Source organism: Eulemur rufifrons, chromosome 10 (genome assembly GCF_041146395.1).
Source record: "Eulemur rufifrons isolate Redbay chromosome 10, OSU_ERuf_1, whole genome shotgun sequence".
Taxonomy (NCBI): Eukaryota; Metazoa; Chordata; class Mammalia; order Primates; family Lemuridae; genus Eulemur; species Eulemur rufifrons.
In genome coordinates, this window is record NC_090992.1 from 757,094 (window position 1) to 780,060 (window position 22,967).

At 40.4% G+C, this 22,967-nt stretch overlaps 1 protein-coding gene across 1 annotated transcript in view; it reads right to left on the bottom strand.

Moving 5' to 3' along the window:
* The window catches only part of MEIKIN (meiotic kinetochore factor), a 53,489-nt gene that overhangs the window by 26,066 nt on the left and 4,456 nt on the right, over positions 1-22,967 (bottom strand). Inside the window, exons 5-8 of the mRNA XM_069484023.1 lie at positions 17,362-17,499; positions 13,934-14,053; positions 8,825-8,864; positions 2,334-2,398 (exon numbers count right to left, since the gene is read on the bottom strand). Of these exons, the coding sequence (XP_069340124.1) occupies positions 2,334-2,398; positions 8,825-8,864; positions 13,934-14,053; positions 17,362-17,499 (363 nt within the window). The remainder of the gene's footprint in view (positions 1-2,333; positions 2,399-8,824; positions 8,865-13,933; positions 14,054-17,361; positions 17,500-22,967) is intronic.

Here is a 22,967-nt window from a genome sequence, read left to right on the forward strand (position 1 = left end):
ATCAGGCCCCTGCTACACCATCATCTGATAACTGCAATAGTGTGACAAGGTCTCCTTGCTTCCATTCTTGCCACCATAGCCGGTTCTCCACACGGCCGGCAAGGTAAGAACTCTACAATACACATCTGAGTCTCCAGAACATAGAAAAAGAACACCCCTCAGAGCCTTCGGACCACAGAAATGCTGTACACAGAAACAGAGAAGCCAAGGGCTCTTGGAAGCCCAGGGCTGCTCCAGCTCAAGAGTTTTCCTCCCTGGAGAGACGGTTTAAGCAGATGGAAGAGATGAACCCAGCGGTTCCCCAGAAAGATTATTTTCCATCTCACCACACACAGGAACACCTTCATGTGGTACTGTCCAATGTTGTAGCCACCAGCCTATGGGGCTATTTAAATTTAATTAAAATGAAATAAAACTGAAAATAAAAAACTTAAATATACACCTGACCATGTCATCCCTCTGCTTTAAGAGGATCTAGGATGTATTTCTCAGCATGTTTAGACTAAACCCCCCGGCCCTCACCACGGCTTACAAGACTACCTCACGCCAGCTGACTGGCTCTCAGACTGCAGTTTCAACCACTCGTCCTCTTCCTCACTCTGCCCCAGCCTCACACGCTGAGCACACTCCCATCTCACGGCCTTTTCACTTGCTTGGCTTGCTGTGTCCCCAGATTTTCACATGGCCAACTCTCTGACTTTATTCAGACTCTACCTAAATGTTACCTCCTCAGAAAGGTGATGACCCCGTCTGAAACAGCATGCCTGGTCACACCTCTCTGTTTACCCTGCTTTATTTTCCTTCATTACTGCTATTTCTACCTGATATTGTTGTGTGTTTCTTTGTCTATTTATTATCTTCCTTCCTCTACTGTAACATACGCTGTTAGAGCAAGGACTTTGTCCTGTTTCTCAGCAACTAAAACAGTTTGTGTCAACACTGTAGGTGCTTAATAAATATTTGATGAATGAACTCAATTAACGAATGGCAAATTGAGGTGCCTATAAAAATCCAAGAGGAGATATCCAGAAGGCAGCTGTATTTAAGGGTCTTAACCTCAATACAGCAAGACCATGTGTCACGAAAAATAAAAAAATTAGCCAAGCATGGTGGCTTGTGCCTGTAGTGCCTCTCACATGGGAGGCTGAGATGGGAGGATCACTTGAGCCCAGGAGGTCAAGGTTATAATGAGCTATGATCAGGCCACTGCACTCTAGCCTGGGCGACAGCGAGACCCTGTCTCTAAAATAAAATTACAAAAAGAAAAAATATATATATATAAAAAAACCCTCTAGAGTAAGATGTGATATTTAATTTTAAATCTTAATTCAATTAACACATAAAGGAATAAAAAAGCACACATAATTCCAGAATCACTATTCTGTTTTACCACTAGTTTTATAGCTAATATTTTCGACAGCTAATGCAAAACTTTTAATTGGGCAAGACCTAGGAAAAATCACGGTTGTTTTTAGTGCCCTTACCATTTCCCTTTCATTACCTCTCTTCTGTTGTTCACATATTCCCTTAGTCTTTAGTTTATAAAACTAATTCTCCTTCTAATGTTACCCTCAGGGCAGAAGATACTGCTTCTTCTAAGGATGTATGCTTTCATAAGTTTAGTTGTTACCACTAGACTAATTTCACTTAGAAATCATCTTAATCATTTTTATACCCATGGTTCCTAGCACAATGCCTGGCATTTAGTAAATGTTCATTAAGATAACGTCTTAAAGTGAAGATTATGCAAATAAATATATATTTTTCGCTCACATAAATGTTTACAACCATCAAGAGCAAAAGCAGCAATTCTTCAAGTTTCCTCTCAAATAAATGCTATAAAACTTGTTGCAGGAAATAAAGAAAAAAGAAACCTGAGATACAGCAGAGGCTAATAGGGACATAAATGTCTTGCTAAGTTCACTCTAACAGTAAACTAAATACAGAGGGTCGATGATGCAAGTCACTTTGCTGATCCCTTTATCCTTCAATGATCACACACAACCACAACGTATCTGTTCCTCTCTCCGACACGTACCTTCCTCTCCACGACTGAGACTTACAAGGGCAGGAAAAGTGTATCACTTCCCACTGGTACACATGACAATGCCTGGTACGGAGTATATACTCACTAAATGTTTATTAAATGAATAAATTATGCATGCTGTGGGGAAAGACCCACTTTCTAACTCCACATATCTTCATTTTTTAAATACCACCAAGCCAAAAAGTACTCAGTTTCCTGGACCACCGATTTTGTTAACACATGCTGCACTGTAGTACACATAAAGAAATACAGAATCATGAAAAGAACTAGTTTCACTACATATTACCTGATTCTGACCTTGAAGTACACTTTGGTTTTGGAGAAATACTTTGGTCTGCTAATGTCATCACCCTACAATGAGAACAAATTAGTGATATTTTCTTAATGTTTCAGTAACTTTAAAGAGTCCTCAAATATTACTTAAAGATATTTACATGCAATTAATTATCCTGTAGAAAAAACAAAATTTATTAGAAAAATGTTACCATATCTATATGAACAAATAGTTTAATAAAAAGGCAGTATTTTTCTACATGTCAGTGTGAGACAAGATGTGCAGAGGACAAGGCATGGCGCTTAGACTCAGACAGACCTGGCTACACCCCAGTTCTTGACACTTGAGTCCCTTGAGGAAGCTATTGAACCTTTCTGAGTCTTGGTTACCTTATTTATGCAAAAGGGACAGCAATCTGGTTTCCCAGGACTCTTGTGGTAAGGATTTCAAGTAAGATGGAAGATAAGTTTTTTTAAACATCAATTTTCTTTTTTCTTTTTGCACTTCCACAAATTAGACCACCCCCAATTCTACCCAAACACGGAGGAAAGGACTAGCTGTTACAAGAGGAATAAATATCGAAGGATCAAACCTCAGCTTTTGACCACCAAAATGGGATTTCTGAGTCCCTAGCAAGACAATGGAGTTGAAAACCAAATGTGAGAAGAGGATCTTCTCAACTCCTATTTTGCTTAACTGAATAGCTGAACTAAGGAAGTAAAAAGTAATTTTATTTTTTCATATTTTCCTTTAAACTCACCCTGTCAAAACAATACTTTCTTGCCTCTGAATGAACCTTCTATAGTTATTTTTAGGTAATGAAAACCCAGTGTAATATCACAACTCAAACTCTTATTCAATTTATATTTTTCCATTTTCCCAGCTTGGGCTTGATTTAGATTTATTTATAACACACAGTGGAGAGAGCAACCACCACCGGAATCTTCTCTATTTCCTGCTCTTCTCCCTTGCCTACTTGGTGGCTCCTCTGGGCTCCTCTGGCAGAGGATTAGAGGAGAGGAGCTGTAGAAAGGGACAGGAAAGGCCTTTCCTGATCTTGACTGATGCCGTTATATGGCAATGCTACCTTTTGGGTATGACAGATAACCAAATGCTGTCTCTTTCAAGCTTGGAAGTATTTTGAAACGTTCTTTGGAGATTTCCCTGTCACTGGGGCTCTCGCTTGCTGCTACTTACAATATCCTCAGCTTTTGCATTTGATGATAGAACGCCCAGCCTCTTTTGACTGAGGTTACCTCGCCCTTCCAGGAAGTCACACTGCACATGATCCCTTTCAAAATGACACATAATGAGCCCTTTCTGTGGGACCCACACCAGACCCACAGGCAGTACACACAAACCTCTGTCATGCCAAACTCTGAGAGAACATCACCCTGCTCTTCATTCTGCCCTTCCAAAGCACCGAATAGACCCTCTTCCATTCAGACTTTTCAGGTTTAAGTCAGAAACCACATCCCAGGGACATACGCTGAACCTTCCAAATGGTTCTCTTGGAGCCAGAGAAGTCTCCCTCCCTCCTGGCATGTGATACCACAACTCTCATCAAAGAAATAAGCATTCTTGGTCTGTTCATCCTTTTAGTGTATCTTCGCCTTTTCTTAAATAGTTAGGAGATGGATTAACAGGCTAATGCTGGCAGAACTGGGTTTTGATCTCACCGTTCACAAATTCTACAGAGACTGTTCTACACAGAATAGGGAATGGGGGTACTTTTCAGTTTTATCTATGAAGCCACTGCCCAAACTCTAACATGAAAACCACATTTAACATTTTGCTGTATTCTTCAAGTTCCTATTAACACACACAAGTTAAGACACAACTACAGAGTTCCACTATTAGCCACTGCTGTGGTTTGAATGTTTGTCCCCTCCAAAACTCATGCTGAAACCTAATTCTCAACGTGGCAGTACTGAGGGGGCCTCTGAGAGGTGGCCGAGCCATAGCTCTGCCGCAGGAGTGAATGAGTCCACGCGTGCATTAATGGAGGGAGGACTGTTACAGGAGTGGCACTAGTGGCTTTCTAGGAGGGGAAGAGAGAGCTGAGCCAGCGTGCCCCGCCCCTTGCTGTGCGATGCCTCCTCCCACCACGAGACTGCAGAGCCCTCACCAGGAAGACGCTCCTCCCCAGACGCAGCCCTTCAACCTTAGATTTCTCAGCTTCCATAAACATAAGAAATAAATTTCTTTTCTTTATAAATTATCCAGTTTCAAATATTCTGTTACAAGCAACAAAAAATAGACTAGGACAGCCATATAACAAAGAAAAACCCAGGATGTAAACAAAGAGATCCTCCAGCACACCTTCCAGTCTGAAGCACTATTGGGAGGAGAAGGGGGACAAAGAGAAAACAAGCAGTTAGACAGTGGAAACGGACCTCCCTCCCTCCAGCCCCAAATCTGGAGATGGAGGTAACAGGTGGGAAGATGATATTAGAAGAGGTGAAGAGAACACCAAAGAGTAGAGAGGGCATGTGCCAAATTCCCTGTTCTAAATTCTAGATGTCCACACAAGTGAAAACTCAACATTAAAATAAGAGCTTGGGATGTTCAGGCAGAGAAGGGGTCTCAGTTCGCCCTACTGCTATTCCCCTAACTCCTGTGCATCGTGACCAAGTTCTCAAGGTTCCATACACTAAGGGCAATGCAGGAAGTGGTCACATTTAGAGCCAAAATACCTGGTATAGGGGTGCTGTGGTCAGAGGACTCTACCACAAAGGTTGCCAAAAGGCAGCCTAGTCAAAGTCTAGACAGAGGACTTCAATGAGAATCAGAGTTTCAGGAAGGGCAAAAGCCAAGGTGAGGGAAAATCAGCAACAGAGAACCTCAGGTCCTAAATAAGGCCTTAGGTTTAGCAGTCGATGACTGTCAGTGGAGCCCAGACCAGGTATAGAACCAATCTAGGACCTGGCAGTATCCATCAGTAAGAATTCAGATAGCTTATGGACCCAGATACCCTCAGGCTGTAACCTCACCCTTCGCCCACCCTTGCTACAACGCAGGCTCCGTAAGGTCTGCCCGATGCCTACGCACCGCTAGGGTGGCCGTTCGCCCAACTACGACATTTCTGAGGGTGGAAGGGTGCTCTATTAAGCACACGTGGGAACAACAGGCATTTCCTGGAGCTGCCCCAGGCAAATCAAGAGGTATGATCACCTGCCCATATGCCATTCTCAGGCACAAGGAATGGGGAGAAAATCTGAGATTCAGCATTCACCCAAAAGGGACTTTGCACTGGAAGTAACTGAATGACAATAAGTTAAGTTTAACTCATCATTTCCCAGCTAAATGGGGGAGAAGGGTGGTGAGGGCCTATGAGAGGTTCAGACCAGTTATTTTTCTGAAAAAATAAAGCTATATTTTCTTTGCATATACAGGTGGTAGGTTATATTTTTTAAAGAGAGGGCAGCATTTAGGGGAGACAGGAAACAGGATCAGATACACACAATCTAGTGTTCTATTATATTTGTTCCATTTCAATATACAGGCACCCATCTTACAGCAATGTAAATAAAACTCCCTTTCTCCATTAGCTACTATGTCAAAGTTGTAAGGTTTTAACTTTGTGAATGTGCTACTTAATTAAAGAGAATGCCAAATGTCTAGTAGATAAATAGGCACACAAATATGGTACTGCTATTATCCAAATATTAATATCACTCTTTCCTTAAGTATATATTACATTGCAAATTGTGGAAGGGATTTTTTTTAAAAAGTGAGTCTATTATCATTTCTGGGCTTTAGTCATTTACCTGCACAATTTTCACTGTCATTCACTGAAGAACAATTCACCCAAGAGTAACAGTTAATACATTTTCTTTTCTTCAGAAATTCCTCACCATTTAAATATAAGCAACATATTTATAAGGAGGCCATCACACTACTGCTATTCTCTTCTCACCCTCCACGCTGTCCCAAGGAGACCAACATGCCCTCAGCCCAGGACCCTTCCCTTGTTCTCCGAGCTGGGACATCTAGCTCCTTGCTGGACTTCTGCACTTCAAAGTGCTGCAGGTGGCTCAGTGTCACCCCAGCCCTTCTTGCTTTCCATTTGTGTTCTCTCACCTCGTGAATCAGTTACCAGCCAGCCAGGTTCCTAAGTCAGAGGGCTGGGGGCCAACTTGGACTCCATCTTCTTCCAGTCAGTCGTTAAAAACTATTAGCTATCCCCCTGAACTGTTCTCGTGTTTTTCCTTTCTGCTTTCATTGCTACTGAAGTCCAGGTCCTCATCACGCCTCCCTTGGAATGTTAGAGCAGGCACCCCTTCAGTTGAAATATTCCTTCCGGCCGGGCGCGGTAGCTCACGCCTGTAATCCTAGCACTCTGGGAGGCCGAGGTGGGCGGATCGTTTGAGCTCAGGAGTTCGAGACCAGCCTGAGCAAGAGCGAGACCCCATCTCTACTAAAAATAGAAAGAAATTATATGGACAGCTAAAAATATATATAGAAAAAATTAGCCGGGCATGGTGGCGCATGCCTGTAGTCCCAGCTACTCGGGAGGCTGAGACAGGAGGATCGCTTGAGCTCAGGAGTTTGAGGTTGCTGTGAGCTAGGCTGACGCCACGGCACTCTAGTCCGGGCAACAGAGTGAGACTCTGTCTCAAAAAAAAAAAAAAAAAAAAAAAAAAGAAATATTCCTTCCAATTCATCTTTTTCTTTACTGCAAGAGTGATTGCTCTAAGACAGAGATCTAATCATGCACATGTCTGTGAAGAAGGACAAGAGGTAAGAATTCTGGTTGGGTAATGCAAAGTTTCCACAAAAATCTGCACTCAAAAGTATATCAAGGCCAGGCACGGTGGCTCACCTCTATAATCCTAGCACTTTGGGAGGCCAAGGTGGGAGGATCCCTTGAGGCCAGGAGTGTGAGACCTGTTTGAGCAAGAGCAAGACCCCGTCTCTACAAAAAATAGAAAAATCAGCCAGACGTGGCACTCAAGCCCAGGAGTTTGAGGTTATAGTGAGCTATGATGACGCCACTGCACTGAAGCCCAGGAGACAGAGAAAGACCCTGTCTAAAAAAAACAAAAAACAAAAGTGCATCAATCCTTACCCCTACACTCCCATCAGCACAGAATACCTATACTTTAGACTCCCACCAAAGAAGATAACACTGGACGGTTTGCCATTTAATTCTGGCAAAAGTCCTAGTCATAAGACAGTAAGAGTTGTACATGATTATTTGAAGAAAATGAAATCTATCAAATAGCTGTAGATTTTTTCCTTGTATCTTAAGTAGCAGGGAGCTAAATTTGGCTCAAAGCATCGTACTCCTAACTCTTATGGCTTATTTTTGTTCTAATTCCCTTTCCTATTATCTATATCTTCTATTAAAAATTATATTTCCTTGGTTTCTTTGGTCTTAACTTTTTTTACAGCTTTACTGAGGTATAATTCACACATACAATTTGAGCATTTAAAGTTTACAACTCCATGGTTTTTAGTATATCCAGAGTTGTGTGACCGTCGTTACCACAACCACCTTTAGAACACCTTCATCACCCCTAAAAGAAACCCTGTATCCGTTAGCAGCTAATCTCCATTTCCTTCCAAGCCTCCCAGCTCAGGCAGTCACTAATCTGCTTTCTGTCTCTATAGATATCCCTGTGAGACCAGCTATGTTAAGATACCGCATATGAATGGAATCATAAAATATGTGGTATTTTGTGACTGGCTTCTTTCACTTATCATAATGTTTGTAGGGTTCATCCATTTTGTAGCCTACACCAACATTTTATTCCTTTTTATTACTGAATAATATTCCATTTACGGATATACCACTTTTTATTTATCCATTCATCAGTAGATGGACACTGGGGCGGTTCCCACTTTCTTTTTTGCTATTACGAACACAGTTGTGAATAGGATGTAGCAGTTTCTGTGTGTATTTTCATTTCTCTCAGGCGTGCACACCTGGGCGTGCACTGCTGGGTCACACAGTCCGGCCTCCGCTGCTTCCCCCACGTCGGCTCCTACCTCTCACTCCAGAGGTTCCAGGATTCCTGCCTCAGGGCCTTGCTCTGGCCACTCCTTCCACCTGGCACGGCTTCCAGTCCGGCACACAGCTGCTCTGCGTGTTCCTTTAGAAGGTCTCCGCCCAAATGCTACGTTTTAATGACGACTTCCCTAACCGCATTACTTAAAACAGCAAACCTCCACCTCAATATTCCCTAGCTCCCCTCTTGCTTTATTTTTCTCCATAGCGTTTATTAACATATGACACAGTATAAATTCCTTATTTATTTGCTCACTGTCCATTTCTTCCAACTAGAATGGGGACTCCGTGAGGGCAGAGATTGTTTTCCATCAACTTTGTTCACTACTGTATCTCCAGCAATTAGAACAGTCCTGACACACAGTGAGTCCTCAACAAATAGTGAAGGAATGAACACCGGAGTTTGTGGACTGACAATCATACTTGCTACCTAATTATCAGAATACAGGATTCTCAAAAGCACAGTAACTTTAAATTTTTTAGTTCTTACATTTTATTACGGCATTTCTGATAATCTTCTGAAGAGGGACCTAAGAAAGGAAATTTTAAAAATCTGTTAGAAATATAATCCAAAGACAAACCAGAGGCTAAAATTACTCAAGGTAAAAATAAATATTTCCTCCAAGATACATGATGACTATGCAGTTTATTTTTATAATTTTATCTTTTTATATCTGCCACTTAAATTAGATAAAATTATTTTCTAAATATCAAAGTAAAACAAATATGTTGCAAATTATTATGAATACAGGAATCAGTCACCTTGTATTTTAATAGTTCTTTATAATTTTTTTTAGTTCTTTATAATTTTTGAGGTCTTTTTACATCTATTATCTTACTTAATTCTTACAACAATCCTGTCAGGCAAATATACCACTTTATTATCCCCATTTTATTTTATTTTAGAGACAGCTTCTCACTTTGTTGCCCAGGCTAGGGTATAGTGGCATCATCATAGCTCACGGCAACCTCAAACTCCCAGGCTCAAGCGATCCTCCTGCCTCAGCCTCCCAAGTAGCTGGGACTACAGGCACCTAATGCACATGGCTGACTTTTTTTATTTTTTGTAGAGATGGGTTCTCACTATGTTACCCAGTCTTGTCTCAAACTCCTGGCCTCAAGCGATCCTCCCGGCTCAGCCTCTCAAAGTGCTGGGATTACAGGTCTGAGCCACCGTGCCCGGCCCCCATTTTACATATAAGAAAAAAAAATAACTGGTCAAGTTACAAAACCAGTAGCTGAATTCCTGGGACTTTAAGCTTAGGTCTCATGGTTCTTAGTCCAATACCAAATATACAGATAAGCATACTAGTAGATTGATTAGTCAAGAGAATGTCTCCTATCAACGTTCTACTGCCTCAGGTAAAACATAAAGGACTACAGTGGACACATCATACAGCATCTGCTCTCTATTTTTGCTAGTAACAGTCCCCGGATTTTTCTTCTGATCATTCAGGCATAGCCTGTAATTCAATGCAGTAAGAGCCCTGAGTCTCCCTGGTTAAAGTGACTAGTTCAGAAATAGGCATATGAACTAATGTAAGCCAGTGAGTAAGGTCCAGGGCTTCTGCTCATATAGTTGGGAAAGATAAGCATTTTTTAACTGGATTAGAGGCTGTGAGTATATACGCCTGGAGCCAGAAAGAGCAGCCATACACACAAGGACTTGGCTGAGCGTGTACTTCCCAGAGGGATTCTGAGCTGAGAGACAGAGGGAAACTGGTCTGACTGATACCATTTGAGACTCTGGACCAAGTTGCATGTGCATCTGATTTACTGTTGAATTTTTCAAGTACATGTGGTAATAAATTCCCTTTTTAACCTAAGATTGAGTTAGGTTTTTTGACATTTGAGGTGAACAAAGAGCTTAACCCAAACACTTGCTCAAGAACCAGGCTGCTTCTCTGAGAACTTTGTATCATCAGCAAAGGAGCTGCCAAACGAAACGCAGCACAGAGACCAGGCCTTTACACACCGTTAGAAACACTCCCATCCAGACTGCTACTGACGTCTCCGTCAGGGACACCTAACCCGACGTTTAGTTTCTGGCTGATGGTCCCCTTGCTCAGCGGCAGGTTCCGACAGGTGGGCTGACAACACCTACTCCTGCTCCCTCCTCCAGTTCTGCACTTTCTCTTGCCTTCTATCACTATGGAGGATAAAAAGCAAAATATTTGGTTTCTCAGTCTCCCTGGTAGTAGATGGATATATGACCCAATTCTGGCCAATAGACCTAAATAGAATTCTGCTAGGGAAATTCTGAGAACCTTTTGCTCTTCCAATGAAAGGAGACATGCATCACTACTACTGCCCTTTCTCATCTTTCTGCCAGGAACACGGCTGTGATGCCTGGAGGTTTAATAACCATCCTGTAAGTATGCAGTAACAAGCCAACACGCTTGGTTGTTAAGTGTTGATGTAAGAGCCTATGCTCTGGATGATATTAGTGAGCTGCTACATTAGGTCTGGACTGGCATGGGAGAAAAGTAAACTCAATATAAATAAAAATTTTTTGCATGACAAAAAAATACCATAAACAAAAAGACAACTGACAGACTGGGAGAAAATATTCATAATATATACAACAGACAAAAGGCTAATATTCTTAAAATATATTGAACTCTTGGCTGGGCGGGGTAGCTCACACCTGTAATCCTACCACTTTGGGAGGACAAATCGAGGGATTACTTGAGCCCAGGAGTTTGAGACCAGCCCAGCCTTTACAAAAAATAAAAATATAAAATTAGCCAAGCATGGTGGTGCATGTCTATAGTCCCAGCTACTCGGGAAGCTGAGGCAGGAGGATTGCTTAAGCCCAGGAGTTGGAGGCTGCAGTGAGCTATGATGATGCCACTGCACTCTAGCTCAGACAACTGAGTGAGACCCTGTATCTAAAAAAAATATATATATATGTGTGTGTGTGTGTGTTTATATATAGGATAAAGGATGAAAAACCAAATAGAAAAATGGGAGAAAGACCTGAAAGAAAACTTCACGCACACAAAAAGAAATAAAAATGGCTCTCACATATGAAAAATGTTTAAACTAACATATAATTAGGGAAATGCAAATCAAGATAATGCAGAGATATCATTTCTCACCTATTAGGGTAGCAAAAATTTAAAAACATGACAACAGATTCTGTTGGTGAAGATATGGGGAGACAAATACTTTTATACATTGCTGCTAAGAATGCTAATTGTTTTAATCCTTCTGGAAGAAAATTTGTCAATATCCAACAAAACTACATATAAACTTACCTTTTGACCCAGCCATCCTAACTCTGAAAATATATTCACTGCAGCATTATTTGTAGTGGAAAAATATTGAGAAAAAACCTAAATACCAATTCACAGGAGAGTGGTTGGATAAACAGGCACATCCACAGTGGAGTACTATGCAGCTATAAAAAATATGAGGAAGATCTCTATAAGCCCATATAGAGTGATTTCTAGTACATACTGCTAAGTGGAAAAAGCAAAGTGAAAAAGAGTAGCTATATAGTGCGGTATCCGTCATGCAACAAAGAGGAGGATACAAGGAAATACACAGCTATCTGTTCATGTATATGAGGGAAATAGAAGGAGCATAAACCAGAAACTAAAGAGACTGGTTACCTATAGAGAACGGGTGGCAAAGGGGTAGAAAGGAGAATGGTAGCAGGAAGAAAAGGAAAAATTGATAATTTCTAAGGATACCTTTTTATATAGCTATGACTCTTAGAACAATAATAATGTTTCATATACCTTCACATACCCGCTGAATAAATAAACAAAATCAAACAGGATGAGTGAACCCAAAATTGAATCCAACAGTAACAAATGGATCTAACTCCACACATTACAAGTAAATAACACTTCTCATACACTAAAGAGTGTGGAAGAAAAGAGAACTAACTTACGTAACTTTGGAAAATTATTTTGACTGGACACTATAATGCTAAAGATAAAAAGAACTATACATAAATACTGTAATCTATTTAACAACTGTGTTTCTCACAGGGCCTGCATTAACACCTCCAAAACTACTTTGTCTACCTACTAGAATTAAATAAATAAGTAAATAAATAATGTAAGTACTGGATTTTAGCCCATAGAATAAAATAAATATCCATGAGTCCACACTGATGTAAGTAATCAAATAAACAAATGGCAGAAAAGAGAAAGTTCTTCTTTTACAGGAGAATTCCAATCAATAAATGTAGCACGAAAGAGTGGAATATAAAATCTTCATCAGACAAATACCATGGTAATAAGAGTTTCAGCCACCTGGTTCCTCTGACAGCGGCTAAAAGTAGTGAACTAAAGTTTGTGGAGAAACAGAATTTACAGTCTCAAACTACCTTTGTCTAGATTATTTATTAATTACAGAGAGAAAATAGTGACTTTACATTGGAGAAACTCAGCAGAAACTACCTCAACCAATGATGAAATTTAACATCACCAGCAACACAAAATAACGACGTCATAAAGCCCATAATACGATCTGAGGCACGGAGAAGGGCACAGCACCACTTGTGTAGTATTCTTACTAAAAACTGCATAACCTAACCGCAATCACGAGAAAACATCAAGACAAATCCAAACTGAGGGACGTTCAGCAAAATAACCGATCAGGAATCTTCAAAAGTGACAAGATTATGAACAATCAGGAACAGTCACAGACTGTGGGCGACTGAGGAAAAATAACGATTAAATGCAATGGGGGGTCCAGGATAGGCACTGAACCAGAAGAAAAGACATTAATGGAAAAACTGATGAAATTTTAATAAGTTCTGCAGTTAGGCCGGGCGCAGTGGCTCACGCCTGTAATCCTAGCACTCTGGGAGGCCGAGGCGGGTGGATCGCTCAAGGTCAGGAGTTCGAGACCAGCCTGAGCAAAGAGCGAGACCCCGTCTCTACTAAAAATAGAAAGAAATTATATGGACAACTAAAACTATATATAGAAAAATTAGCCGGGCATGGTGGCGCATGCCTGTAGTCCCAGCTACTCGGGAGGCTGAGGCAGTAGGATCGCTTAAGCCCAGGAGTCTGAGGTTGCTGTGAGCTAAGCTGACGCCATGGCACTCACTCTAGCCTGGGCAACAAAGTGAGACTCTGTCTCAAAAAAAAAAAAAAAATTTCTGCAGTTAATATTTTACACCAATGTTAATAACTTGGTTCTGATCATTGTACTAAGGTTTATATAAGGTAACATTAGGGAAAGCTGGGTGAGAGCTATATGGAAACTCTCCGCATTATTTTTGTAACTTTTATCCAAGTCTAAAATTAGTTCAGAGTAAAAAGTTACAAAAAGGTAAACCCAGCCGGGTGCAGTGGGACCTCCTGCAGCCCCAGCTACTCGGGAGGCTCAGGCTGGAGGATCAATTGAGCCCAGGAGTTTGTGTCCAGCCTGGGCAACACAGCCAGACCCCATCTCTAAAAAATTTTTTTTTAATTTAAAAAAAAAGCAAACCCACATGTACTTAAACAACTACTAGATGTAGTTTGTAGCCAAAGACAATCCAACTGATAAACTTAGCTCAGAAATCAATCAAGAGATAAAATATTTTGTTTTTCCAACACAGATGAGGGATGTTCCCCTGTGACGTGAAACTCACTTAAAATTGCAGAGAGATTTGAAAACTGTGGCGCCTTCTCTATTGTCACTGCTTTACTGGTGTCCAGAAGAGTGGAATTCTTCCATTGCATGTGGTCTTCCAATTTGGGACACTCCCAGTCTAAAAAAGCAGAGGGAAATGGCATGAAACTCTGAACAGCAGCCACAGGGGTTGCCTTCCCCACCTCCTCAACTTAGGGCCCCAGCCCACACCAACCTATGGAAACTGAAGAAAGTTTTGATGAGACAGAACAAAAAGAGAAGACTTGTTGGCATCAAGACAGTAAATAGACATTTGGAAGAAAAATTGTATCTGTACCAAACATACAGACTTTTTTCTTGTCATTATTCCCCAAAGGATACGGCATAACAACTATTTACAGAGCATTTACATTGTATCAGGGATTCTAAGTAACCTAGAGATGATTTAAAGAATACAGGAGGATGTGTATTGGTTATATGCAAATCCTGTACCACTTTGTATCAGGGACTTGAGCACCTGTGGATTTTGTTATCTGAGGGAGGTCCTGGAACTAGTCCCCCAAAATTGCTCAGAGATGACTGTACTTAAACTGCTATTACTTGATATCAGTTTTAAGATTCCTGTTGACTTCCCACTATGTAATGATGAGCTATTCCCTCTTACATCCTCCATCCTCATTTTTCCCACCCCTCCATTGTTCCCATACTATCACATATTCAGTCAGATCAATAACCAGGCCAGGCGCAGTGGCTCATGCCTGTAATCCTAGCACTCTGGGAGGCCGAGGCGGGCAGATTGTTTGAGCTCAGGAGTTCAAGACCAGCCTGAGCAAGAGTGAGACCCTGTCTCTACTAAAACTAGAAAGAAATTATATAAACAGCTAAAAATATATATAGAAAAAATTAGCCGGGCACGGTGGCGCATGCCTGTAGTCCCAGCTACTCGGGAGGCTGAGACAGGAGGATCGCTTGAGCTCAGGAGTTGGAGGTTGCTGTGAGCTAGGCTGACGCCACGGCACTCACTCTAGCCCGGGCAACAGAGTGAGACTCTGTCTCAAAAAAAAAAAAAAAAAAAAAAAAAATTCAATGTAGACAATGATGATAAAATGCTATAAAAATGCTATTAAATATTTACTCTGGTGGCATGCTGTGACCACCTTTTGTTTTTCCTGGAGTCAGTAAAAGTCTTTTTTTCTCATTTGTTTAGTTTTCTGTGTACTTTTCATCTATTTAATCCCAAACTCTACCAAACTATATAAATCCGTTCATTTATTCCATTCCCTGGTGCTCTGAAGTTTCATAATGCCATGCCTTGGTGTTTTTATCTATTGCAGTAGGCACACTGTCATCCCTTTAACCTGGAAATTAGTACTTTTTTTAGCTCCAGAAAATGTTCTTCAATTATTTCTTTGATAATTTTCCTCCCTCTGTTTTTTTCATTACCTTTTTCTGGAACTCCTATTAATTTTAAATGACTTGTCTTCAAGTTCACTGATTCTTTCTTCTTCTTAATCTAGTCTGCTGTTAAACCTCTTTATTGAATTTTTACATTCAATTATTGTATTCTTTAGCTCTAATGTTTCTGTTTGGTTGTTTTTAAAACATTCTTTTTGTTGCAATTCTCACTTTGTTCTCCTGTACTGCTCTTCTGAGCTTGTTGAGCATCTTTATGATGATTAGTTTGAATGAGCTGTTGGATAATTCCTATACCTCCATTTCATTAGAGTCCGTTTCTAGGGCTTTACCATATTCCTTTTGTTTAGACCATGTGTCTCCATTCTTCATTTTCCTGGACACTTGGCATTGGTATCAGCACCTATGAAAAAACAACCACCTCTCCCAGCCCTACAGACTGGCCTTGCACAGGAGAACACCCCCACCAATCAGCCGAGCCTCTCAAATCTCTGTGCTGGTCCAAGCAACCGCCTTGTTCTTGGTGGCCTCCGGGCACCTGGAGTCTGTCGGGTCCTGTCAGCACTCCAAGCCGGGCGAGACACAAGCCAGCCCCACAGGCAGCCCCAGGATATGCTGAACACTGGAGGCACCATCCCGCTCTGGCCATCCCCAGGGAGAAGCTGGGTGCTGGGAGCTTCCTCCCCACTGTACGGTGCTATCCCAGTGGCAGAGATTGTGTTGAATGGAGGTTTCCCATTTCCCTACTGGCTTAATGCGGCTGGTCCATGCTCGCCTAGCGTGCAGGAGCGTCAACTAGTTTCTGCATTTCTCCTAAACAGAACTGGTCCACACACTGCTGTTGAAATGGCGTGTCCATAGGGAGCAGAAAGATCCAGGGCTTCCTGTCCCAACATCTTGCTGATGCCACTCTTACATTTTGTTACTTTTTTTCATGTTAGAGGCTTTCCTCAGAAGTCCAGTCGTCCTTAGCTCTCTGCTCATATTTAAAAGGCTACATGGAATCCCTGTAACCTAGGTGGGCCTATCACATAGTTGGCTTAACTACAGGGTATTCTTTCCAACTAGTCAGTTTCATTAAAGGATTCCTGAGGTCAGTATCTTTAGATATTTTCTTTTCTTTTTTTTTTTGCTTTTCTTCATCTTTTCTATTTTTTTTTTTTATCTTTGGTTTTATTTATTTGTTTGCTTGTTTGTTTGACAAAGTCTCTCTCTGTTGCCCAGGCTAGAGTGCAGTGGCAACACCATAGCTCACTGCAACCTCAAACTCCCGGGCTCAAGCAATCCTCTTGCCTCAGCCTCCCCAGTAGCTGGCACTACAGGTGCACACTACGATACCTGGCTAATTTTTCTATTTTTAGTGGAGACGGGGGTCTCGCTCTTGCTCAGGCTGGTCTTCAACTCCTGAGCTCAAGCAATCCTCCTGCCTCGGCCTCCCAGAGTGCTAGGATTATAGGTGTGAGCCAGCATACCCAGCATATGCTTTCTTCTAATTCTTTTTGTCCTTGTGGGTTTATGACTTTAAAAGGAGGGGGAAAATAAAAGAAAAAGCTATTTTCTGCCATTGCAGAAAGTTGTAAACAAAGGCATGTGTTTAATCTGCCATCATTAACCAAAGGCGGTATTTATACATATAATAAATGCAAATAAGTATTAATTTATAGAGAGAAAATTCAAGAAGGGACTTGGCCTAGCTAACATTTATTTGCTGAAAAGTAAGAGAAATACAGCAAATAAAAGATAGTCCATAGTTCAAGAGAACAAATGTACATTCCTAAGTGCAAAATTGATTAATAATTGGATGTACATTACATGTAAATGCTTAATGACATTTCCTCATCCTTCCCCGATCTGAGGGCTTTTGCTCCACAGTCCTGTGACTGAGCTTAGAACGCGATGGGTAATGGTCGGGGAAGAAGGTGCTGATGAGGAAGAAGAGTTGCCTTCTCAAAGGCACCTTTATTCCTTGGAGATTTGTGGACAAAGACACAATTTCTACAGTAGAGCAATTTAAGATTAAAATTATTCTCTCACCTAAATAATCTGATCCTCTGAACAGTTCAGGTGATGGGAAGCTACTTAAACTCTCTTCAACACTCTTGTATCCTGTGTAAGAGTCTGTGATTGAATAGCTCAGAAGAGAACTGGAAATATCATGCTGCAAACTTAATCCTGTAGGATAAGAAAGCAAACAAAATGGGTAAAATGTTTCAATAGAAAAAAAGACTTGAAATCATAAAAATTCAAATCTGTAGATATGTATATATTTAATTGCACATTAAGAATGTAAAAGTATTTGCACATACAACTGAAATGGCATATTTTAAACCATTTTAATATGAATCTTAGAAACTAATTCTATTTTTGATGTTGATAAAATGCATTATAATCCTCTTCCATTGTTTTTCTCCCCACTCCCCATTATTTTTCAAAGTTTTAGTTTTGTAACTTACTCCCTCTCTACTTTGGTTAGTTGTAAGTCTTGACTCAAAAATTCAAGTTTTATATATAAGCAACCTACTAATTGTAAGCTAACTAGCTGAGGAGAGAAAAGGGTTATTCTAGTTATTCCATCTAAAAAACAATGAGCCTAAACATAGGCAAATAGATTAAAGGAACCGAACAGAAGCCCAGAAATAGACTAACACATATATGAACAACTGATTTTTGATCAAAATGTAAAGACAATGCAATGAAGACAGGATGTCTTTCGAACAAATCGTGGAACTAGATATCCATATGTCAAAACAAAACAAAAAACTTGGCACTCACCTTCCACCATGTAAAAAATTAGCTCCCAATGGATCATAGACTTATGTGAAAATCCTAAAACTACAAAACTCCTAAAGAAAACACAGGAGAAAGTTGTGACACTAAGGTAAAGACTCCTTCGCTGTAACACTAAAAAGATGATTCATAAAACAACAGCAATGATAAACTGGACTTTACCAAAACTGAAAACTTCTCTTCAAGAGACTCAGATTAAAAGACAACCTACAAATAGAAAACATTTGCAAACGTACTGAGTACAGAATATAAAGAACTCTGAAAACTTAATAAAACATACATTTCAATAAGAAAATGGGCAAAATCTCTGAACAGAGAATCCTTCCAGATTCATAGATCCTAAAGTCATGCCTACATGAGTGAACTAGAATGAAGAACTGTCTAATAAATGATGGGGCTAGAACACAGTATTAAAAGTTGAGGAGAACCAGAAGGTTTAAAAAGGAAAAACATACTCTGCTATATTTAATCAGCACTTATTAAACACTTTCAATATGACAAGACAGAAGTCAATCTTGATAGAAAATGATGGGGGGGGTAAAAGATCAAAGGGGAGGATTGTTCTGGAAACCTATTATCCCCTGCCCTGGAGCTGATTTATGCCTTCCTGCTCATCCATTACCTAGTTGAGACAACTAACTCCTTATCCTTTCTCCTTTGACCTGACTACAACTTCTTCTCCTATACCAACCACCTTGTTAAAGCTGGCAATTTCCTCCTACCTGGTCACCTCCTTCAGCCAACCACTGTAACCCAAATCGGTCCAATCTACCACCCTTCTCCACCACCTCAGCTTTAGAAGTAGGCGTCCCTCTGAGCACCCTAGAGTGTCTGGTCCCTGTCCTTGCTAACATTTACTCTTCTCACTCTGTCTTCATCCTTCCCACTCATGGGTTGATATATCTTTCTTGCCTTCTAGTCCTTAAAATTTCACGAATACCACTCGCAGCAGGGCTTCCCATTCCACCATGCCCCAGAACTCAAGCCAGGCTCAGAAACAAGAAAAAGCCCTGAACACATCACCTGGGTAGTTGGGTAGAGAAAATAATAAATAAATGTTCATACTGTGTTAGTGGGAGATTGTTTCTGATGTCACAAGTTAGAAATTTTTTAAATTTTTTAGTTGTCCATATAATTTCTTTCTATCTTTTTTTTTAGTAGAGACGGGGTCTCGCTCTTGCTCAGGCTGGTCTCGAACTCCTGAGCTCAAACGATCCATCCGCCTCAGCCTCCCAGAGGGCTAGGATTACAGGCATGAGCCACCGTGCCCGGCCTACAAGTTAGAAATTTAAATGTACTTAAAAATTACATTTTTGGCCAGAAACAGTGGTTCATGCCTGTAATCCTAGCACTTTGGGAGGCCAAGGCAGGAAGATTGCTTGAGGCCAGGAGTTCGAGACCAGCCTGGGCAATAGCAAGACCCTGTTTCCACAAAAAAAAAATGAAAAATTAGCTGGGCATGGTGACACATGCCTGTAGTCCCAGCTACTCAGGAGGCTGAGGCAGGTGGATCACTTGAGCCCAGGAGTTTGAGGTTGCTGTGAGCTATGATGACACCACTGCACTCTAGCCCAAGGAACAGAGTGAGACCTTGTCTCCAAAAAAAAAAAAAAAAATTTTTTATACTATCTTAACACTTGAGTGACAGTTCGGCCAGGTATAGAATTCTAGGTTATTATATTTAGAGACTGATTCCATTTTTTGATGTGTGGCAGCTTTTGATGTGTGGCAGCTTACTGTTCCCTCTTCCCCTTCTGACCCACATCTGGGTGAGGTGACACGAAAGCCTCGGTGCTCCATCCTTCTGGCAACGGTAGCAAGTTCAAACCACGCATGGGAAACCTCAACCAGGTCCCACCTTCTGGCCGTCATGAAAACCACAGGCCGGTCTCCTTTCCCTGCGCTCTCGTTTTCAGTCCTGCTGGGAAGTGCCTTTGTCTCCAGAAAGCCTCACTGAATGAGTAATAAACTTTTCCCTACCCTCAATGTATATTGGTGGTGTCATTAGTCTTGACAACCAAGTCAAATTTTGAGCAGGGATCCATCCTGCCTCTGCAAAATCAGTTCTCCTCAGAATTTTAAATGCATTTTTCCATGTTCCAGCTCCTGCAGTTGGTCTTCAGAAGTCCAACGCCATTCATATTTTAACACATGACTGAAGTATCTGAAGAGCCACACATATCTGTGGTTGCTTATTTGCAAGTGATTTTTTTCTCTGAAGAAAACCGAAGGATTTCTGTCTTTATCCTGGGGATTTTTAAATTATATAATATTGTACCTCAGTGTGAGACTTTCTTCATTTATTGTGATCAGCACAATTAGCTTGCACTGTCCAAACTTGGCTCTCCACACCTCTGTTCATACTTTTCAGACACTGAAAGGCTCTTTCAATATATATATATCATGACCATTTTTAATTCTAAAAAAATTTCTAGCTTTTTGTGTTTAATAACTTTCTTTCTGTTTGTAATGTCAGGAACTACTGTTTTTCAGATGTTACATTTCTTGGACTCATCTTCTAATTATTTTTCTTTTTAAAGTAACAGCTTTACTGAGATCTAATCAACATACCATAATACTTGCCCTTTGGGTATACTTACAGAGTTGTGCCACCATTGCCACTACTTTTATTTTTTATCTTCTTTTTGATGTTTGTTCAACTTTCTGGAATATCTCCTTAAATTTACCATCCAATTCTATAGAATATTTTCTGATTTTATATTTTTACTTTTAAAAAATTCTTTTTGTTTTCTGAATGCTTTTTATAGTAGCCTGCACTTGTTTCATGGCTACAACACTTTTTCATCACCCTGAGGATATTAATGAAACTATGGCTTTTTAAAAAGATTTCTTTTCCTTGTATTGTCTGTGTTTTTCAAGTTTCTTTTTGGTATCTATCGTTTATTTTAAATGTTTACTTCAAGTACGGTAAATCTTGAGTGTTAAAGAATGAGGCACTAAAATGGCCTCATGAATGGGGCTTAGGAAGAGGTGGGATTTACTGAGGATTTAGACAGGGGCCAGGCCATTACCGTCAGAATATAGTCTTCTTCTGGGCAGAGAAGTTTCCAAAAGAGGAATGAGGCAAATATACCCCAACAAGAAGATCTGGGAAGTGGGTAAGGGGCCTGGGGACTTTACAGCTAAGTACACAGGCTTTCACTCAATTCTCTTCCCCCCACCACCTGGTTTGCAGTGCCACGTCCCTGCCTGGGCAGCACCAGCACCCCAGTCCAGTCCCTCTGCTTCACTGTCTCTGGACTGCCGGGTAAGAAACAGCGTAGCTGCCTAGCTACACAGTGCTGGGGAAAGGATCAAATCATCTAACTGCTACTTTTAAAGATCACCAAAAATCCTGTTTTCAATACTATCTATACCTATTCCTTCAGGAATGTGATAGCTCTAATTCCTGAACCTGTAGCCTAAATAAGTTTGCTTCTTGGTTTGTCTGTATTCCAGGCACCTAGCTTTCAGCCTTTTTTTTTTTTTTAAGGTCTGTTAGGTCAATTATAACTCATGTGCCTTCCTTTCAGATTGCAAACTTTTATTATCTCTTACCAGCTGAGATCTCTTATCTTTTTAAACCTTGTGGCTTCAAACCTTTATTATGCCTTTATTGTTATTTTAGCGGGGTTTCAGAAAGGATAAGTAAACACACATATTCAATCTTCGCATTAAATATAAAATCCTTAATTATTCAACATGTTACAAAGTTACCAGATTCCAAGGCAGAATTAAAACAATTAATTATATGTTAAATAGAATACTGTGGGCTGCTCAAAACTTAACCAATTACAGTATTATGGGAAACAGAACTCCAAGATTCAAATATCAATCAGCAAATGAACTCTTAGAATATAAGTAGTTTGTAAGTTACAGTCTATTTTCTATTTCCTTAAACTTTTCACACCATCAACTTGATAAATCTAGTAACCAAGGATATTTCTCATATATTTAAACTATGATTTTAGAAGATGCTGCTTATTATGGTTAAACGGTTTATTTTCTCTAAATAGAGTACAAGACCCATTCAACAAGCATGTGCAGGTATATTATGTTCCAAGCCCAAGATAGGAAGAGAAAATATAGTTCTATTTCTCAACGTTTTAGGGCCAAGATGAAAAGACAAACAAAAATAATTATGTTACCGTTTTGTGTCCCATGACAGAAGTACACAGAACGCCACAGAACTACCAGGATAGAATAAGTCATCTATTAATAGAAAGAGAGAGGAGAGGTCAGGAGAGGCTTCCCAGTAAAAATGACGCCTGAATTTATATTTGAAGAACATACGGAAGTTAACCAGGCAAAGAAGGGAGTGAAAGGAGAGAAAAGCATTTCTTGAGCACTATCTTCTAGGAAATGTTCCTCTATCTATTTTCTAGCTCACTAATTTGATTTTCAGCTGAATTCATCCCAATATTAGACTTACTTATTAAGTTTTTAACTTGATAATAGTTTTAGTTTCCAGGGACTATACATATTTTTATAGAAGCTTGTTATATTATGGATTCAATGGCCTCCTGTACCTAAAAAGATATTTAAGGTTTTCTGCTATTTCCTCAGATGTTAGTTCTTCTGCTTGTCATACTTGTTGCCTCTTCTCCACGGCGCTGTTTTCTCCAAGGGTTTGGCTGTACCCATTGCCTCATTCACATCCCTACTGGAGAATCTGTGTATATGGCAGTGAGTATGAATTTTCAAACAGCAGCTTGCTTGTGCAGATTTTGGAAGAGTGATAAGACATTCCGGAACCTGTGTTCTGGGTAGGGATGTCCTCCTGAATTTCTGGGACAGAAAGTAGATTATACCGGGGCCCTGCTCTAATTGCCTAACGGTGTCCGCACTGAAAG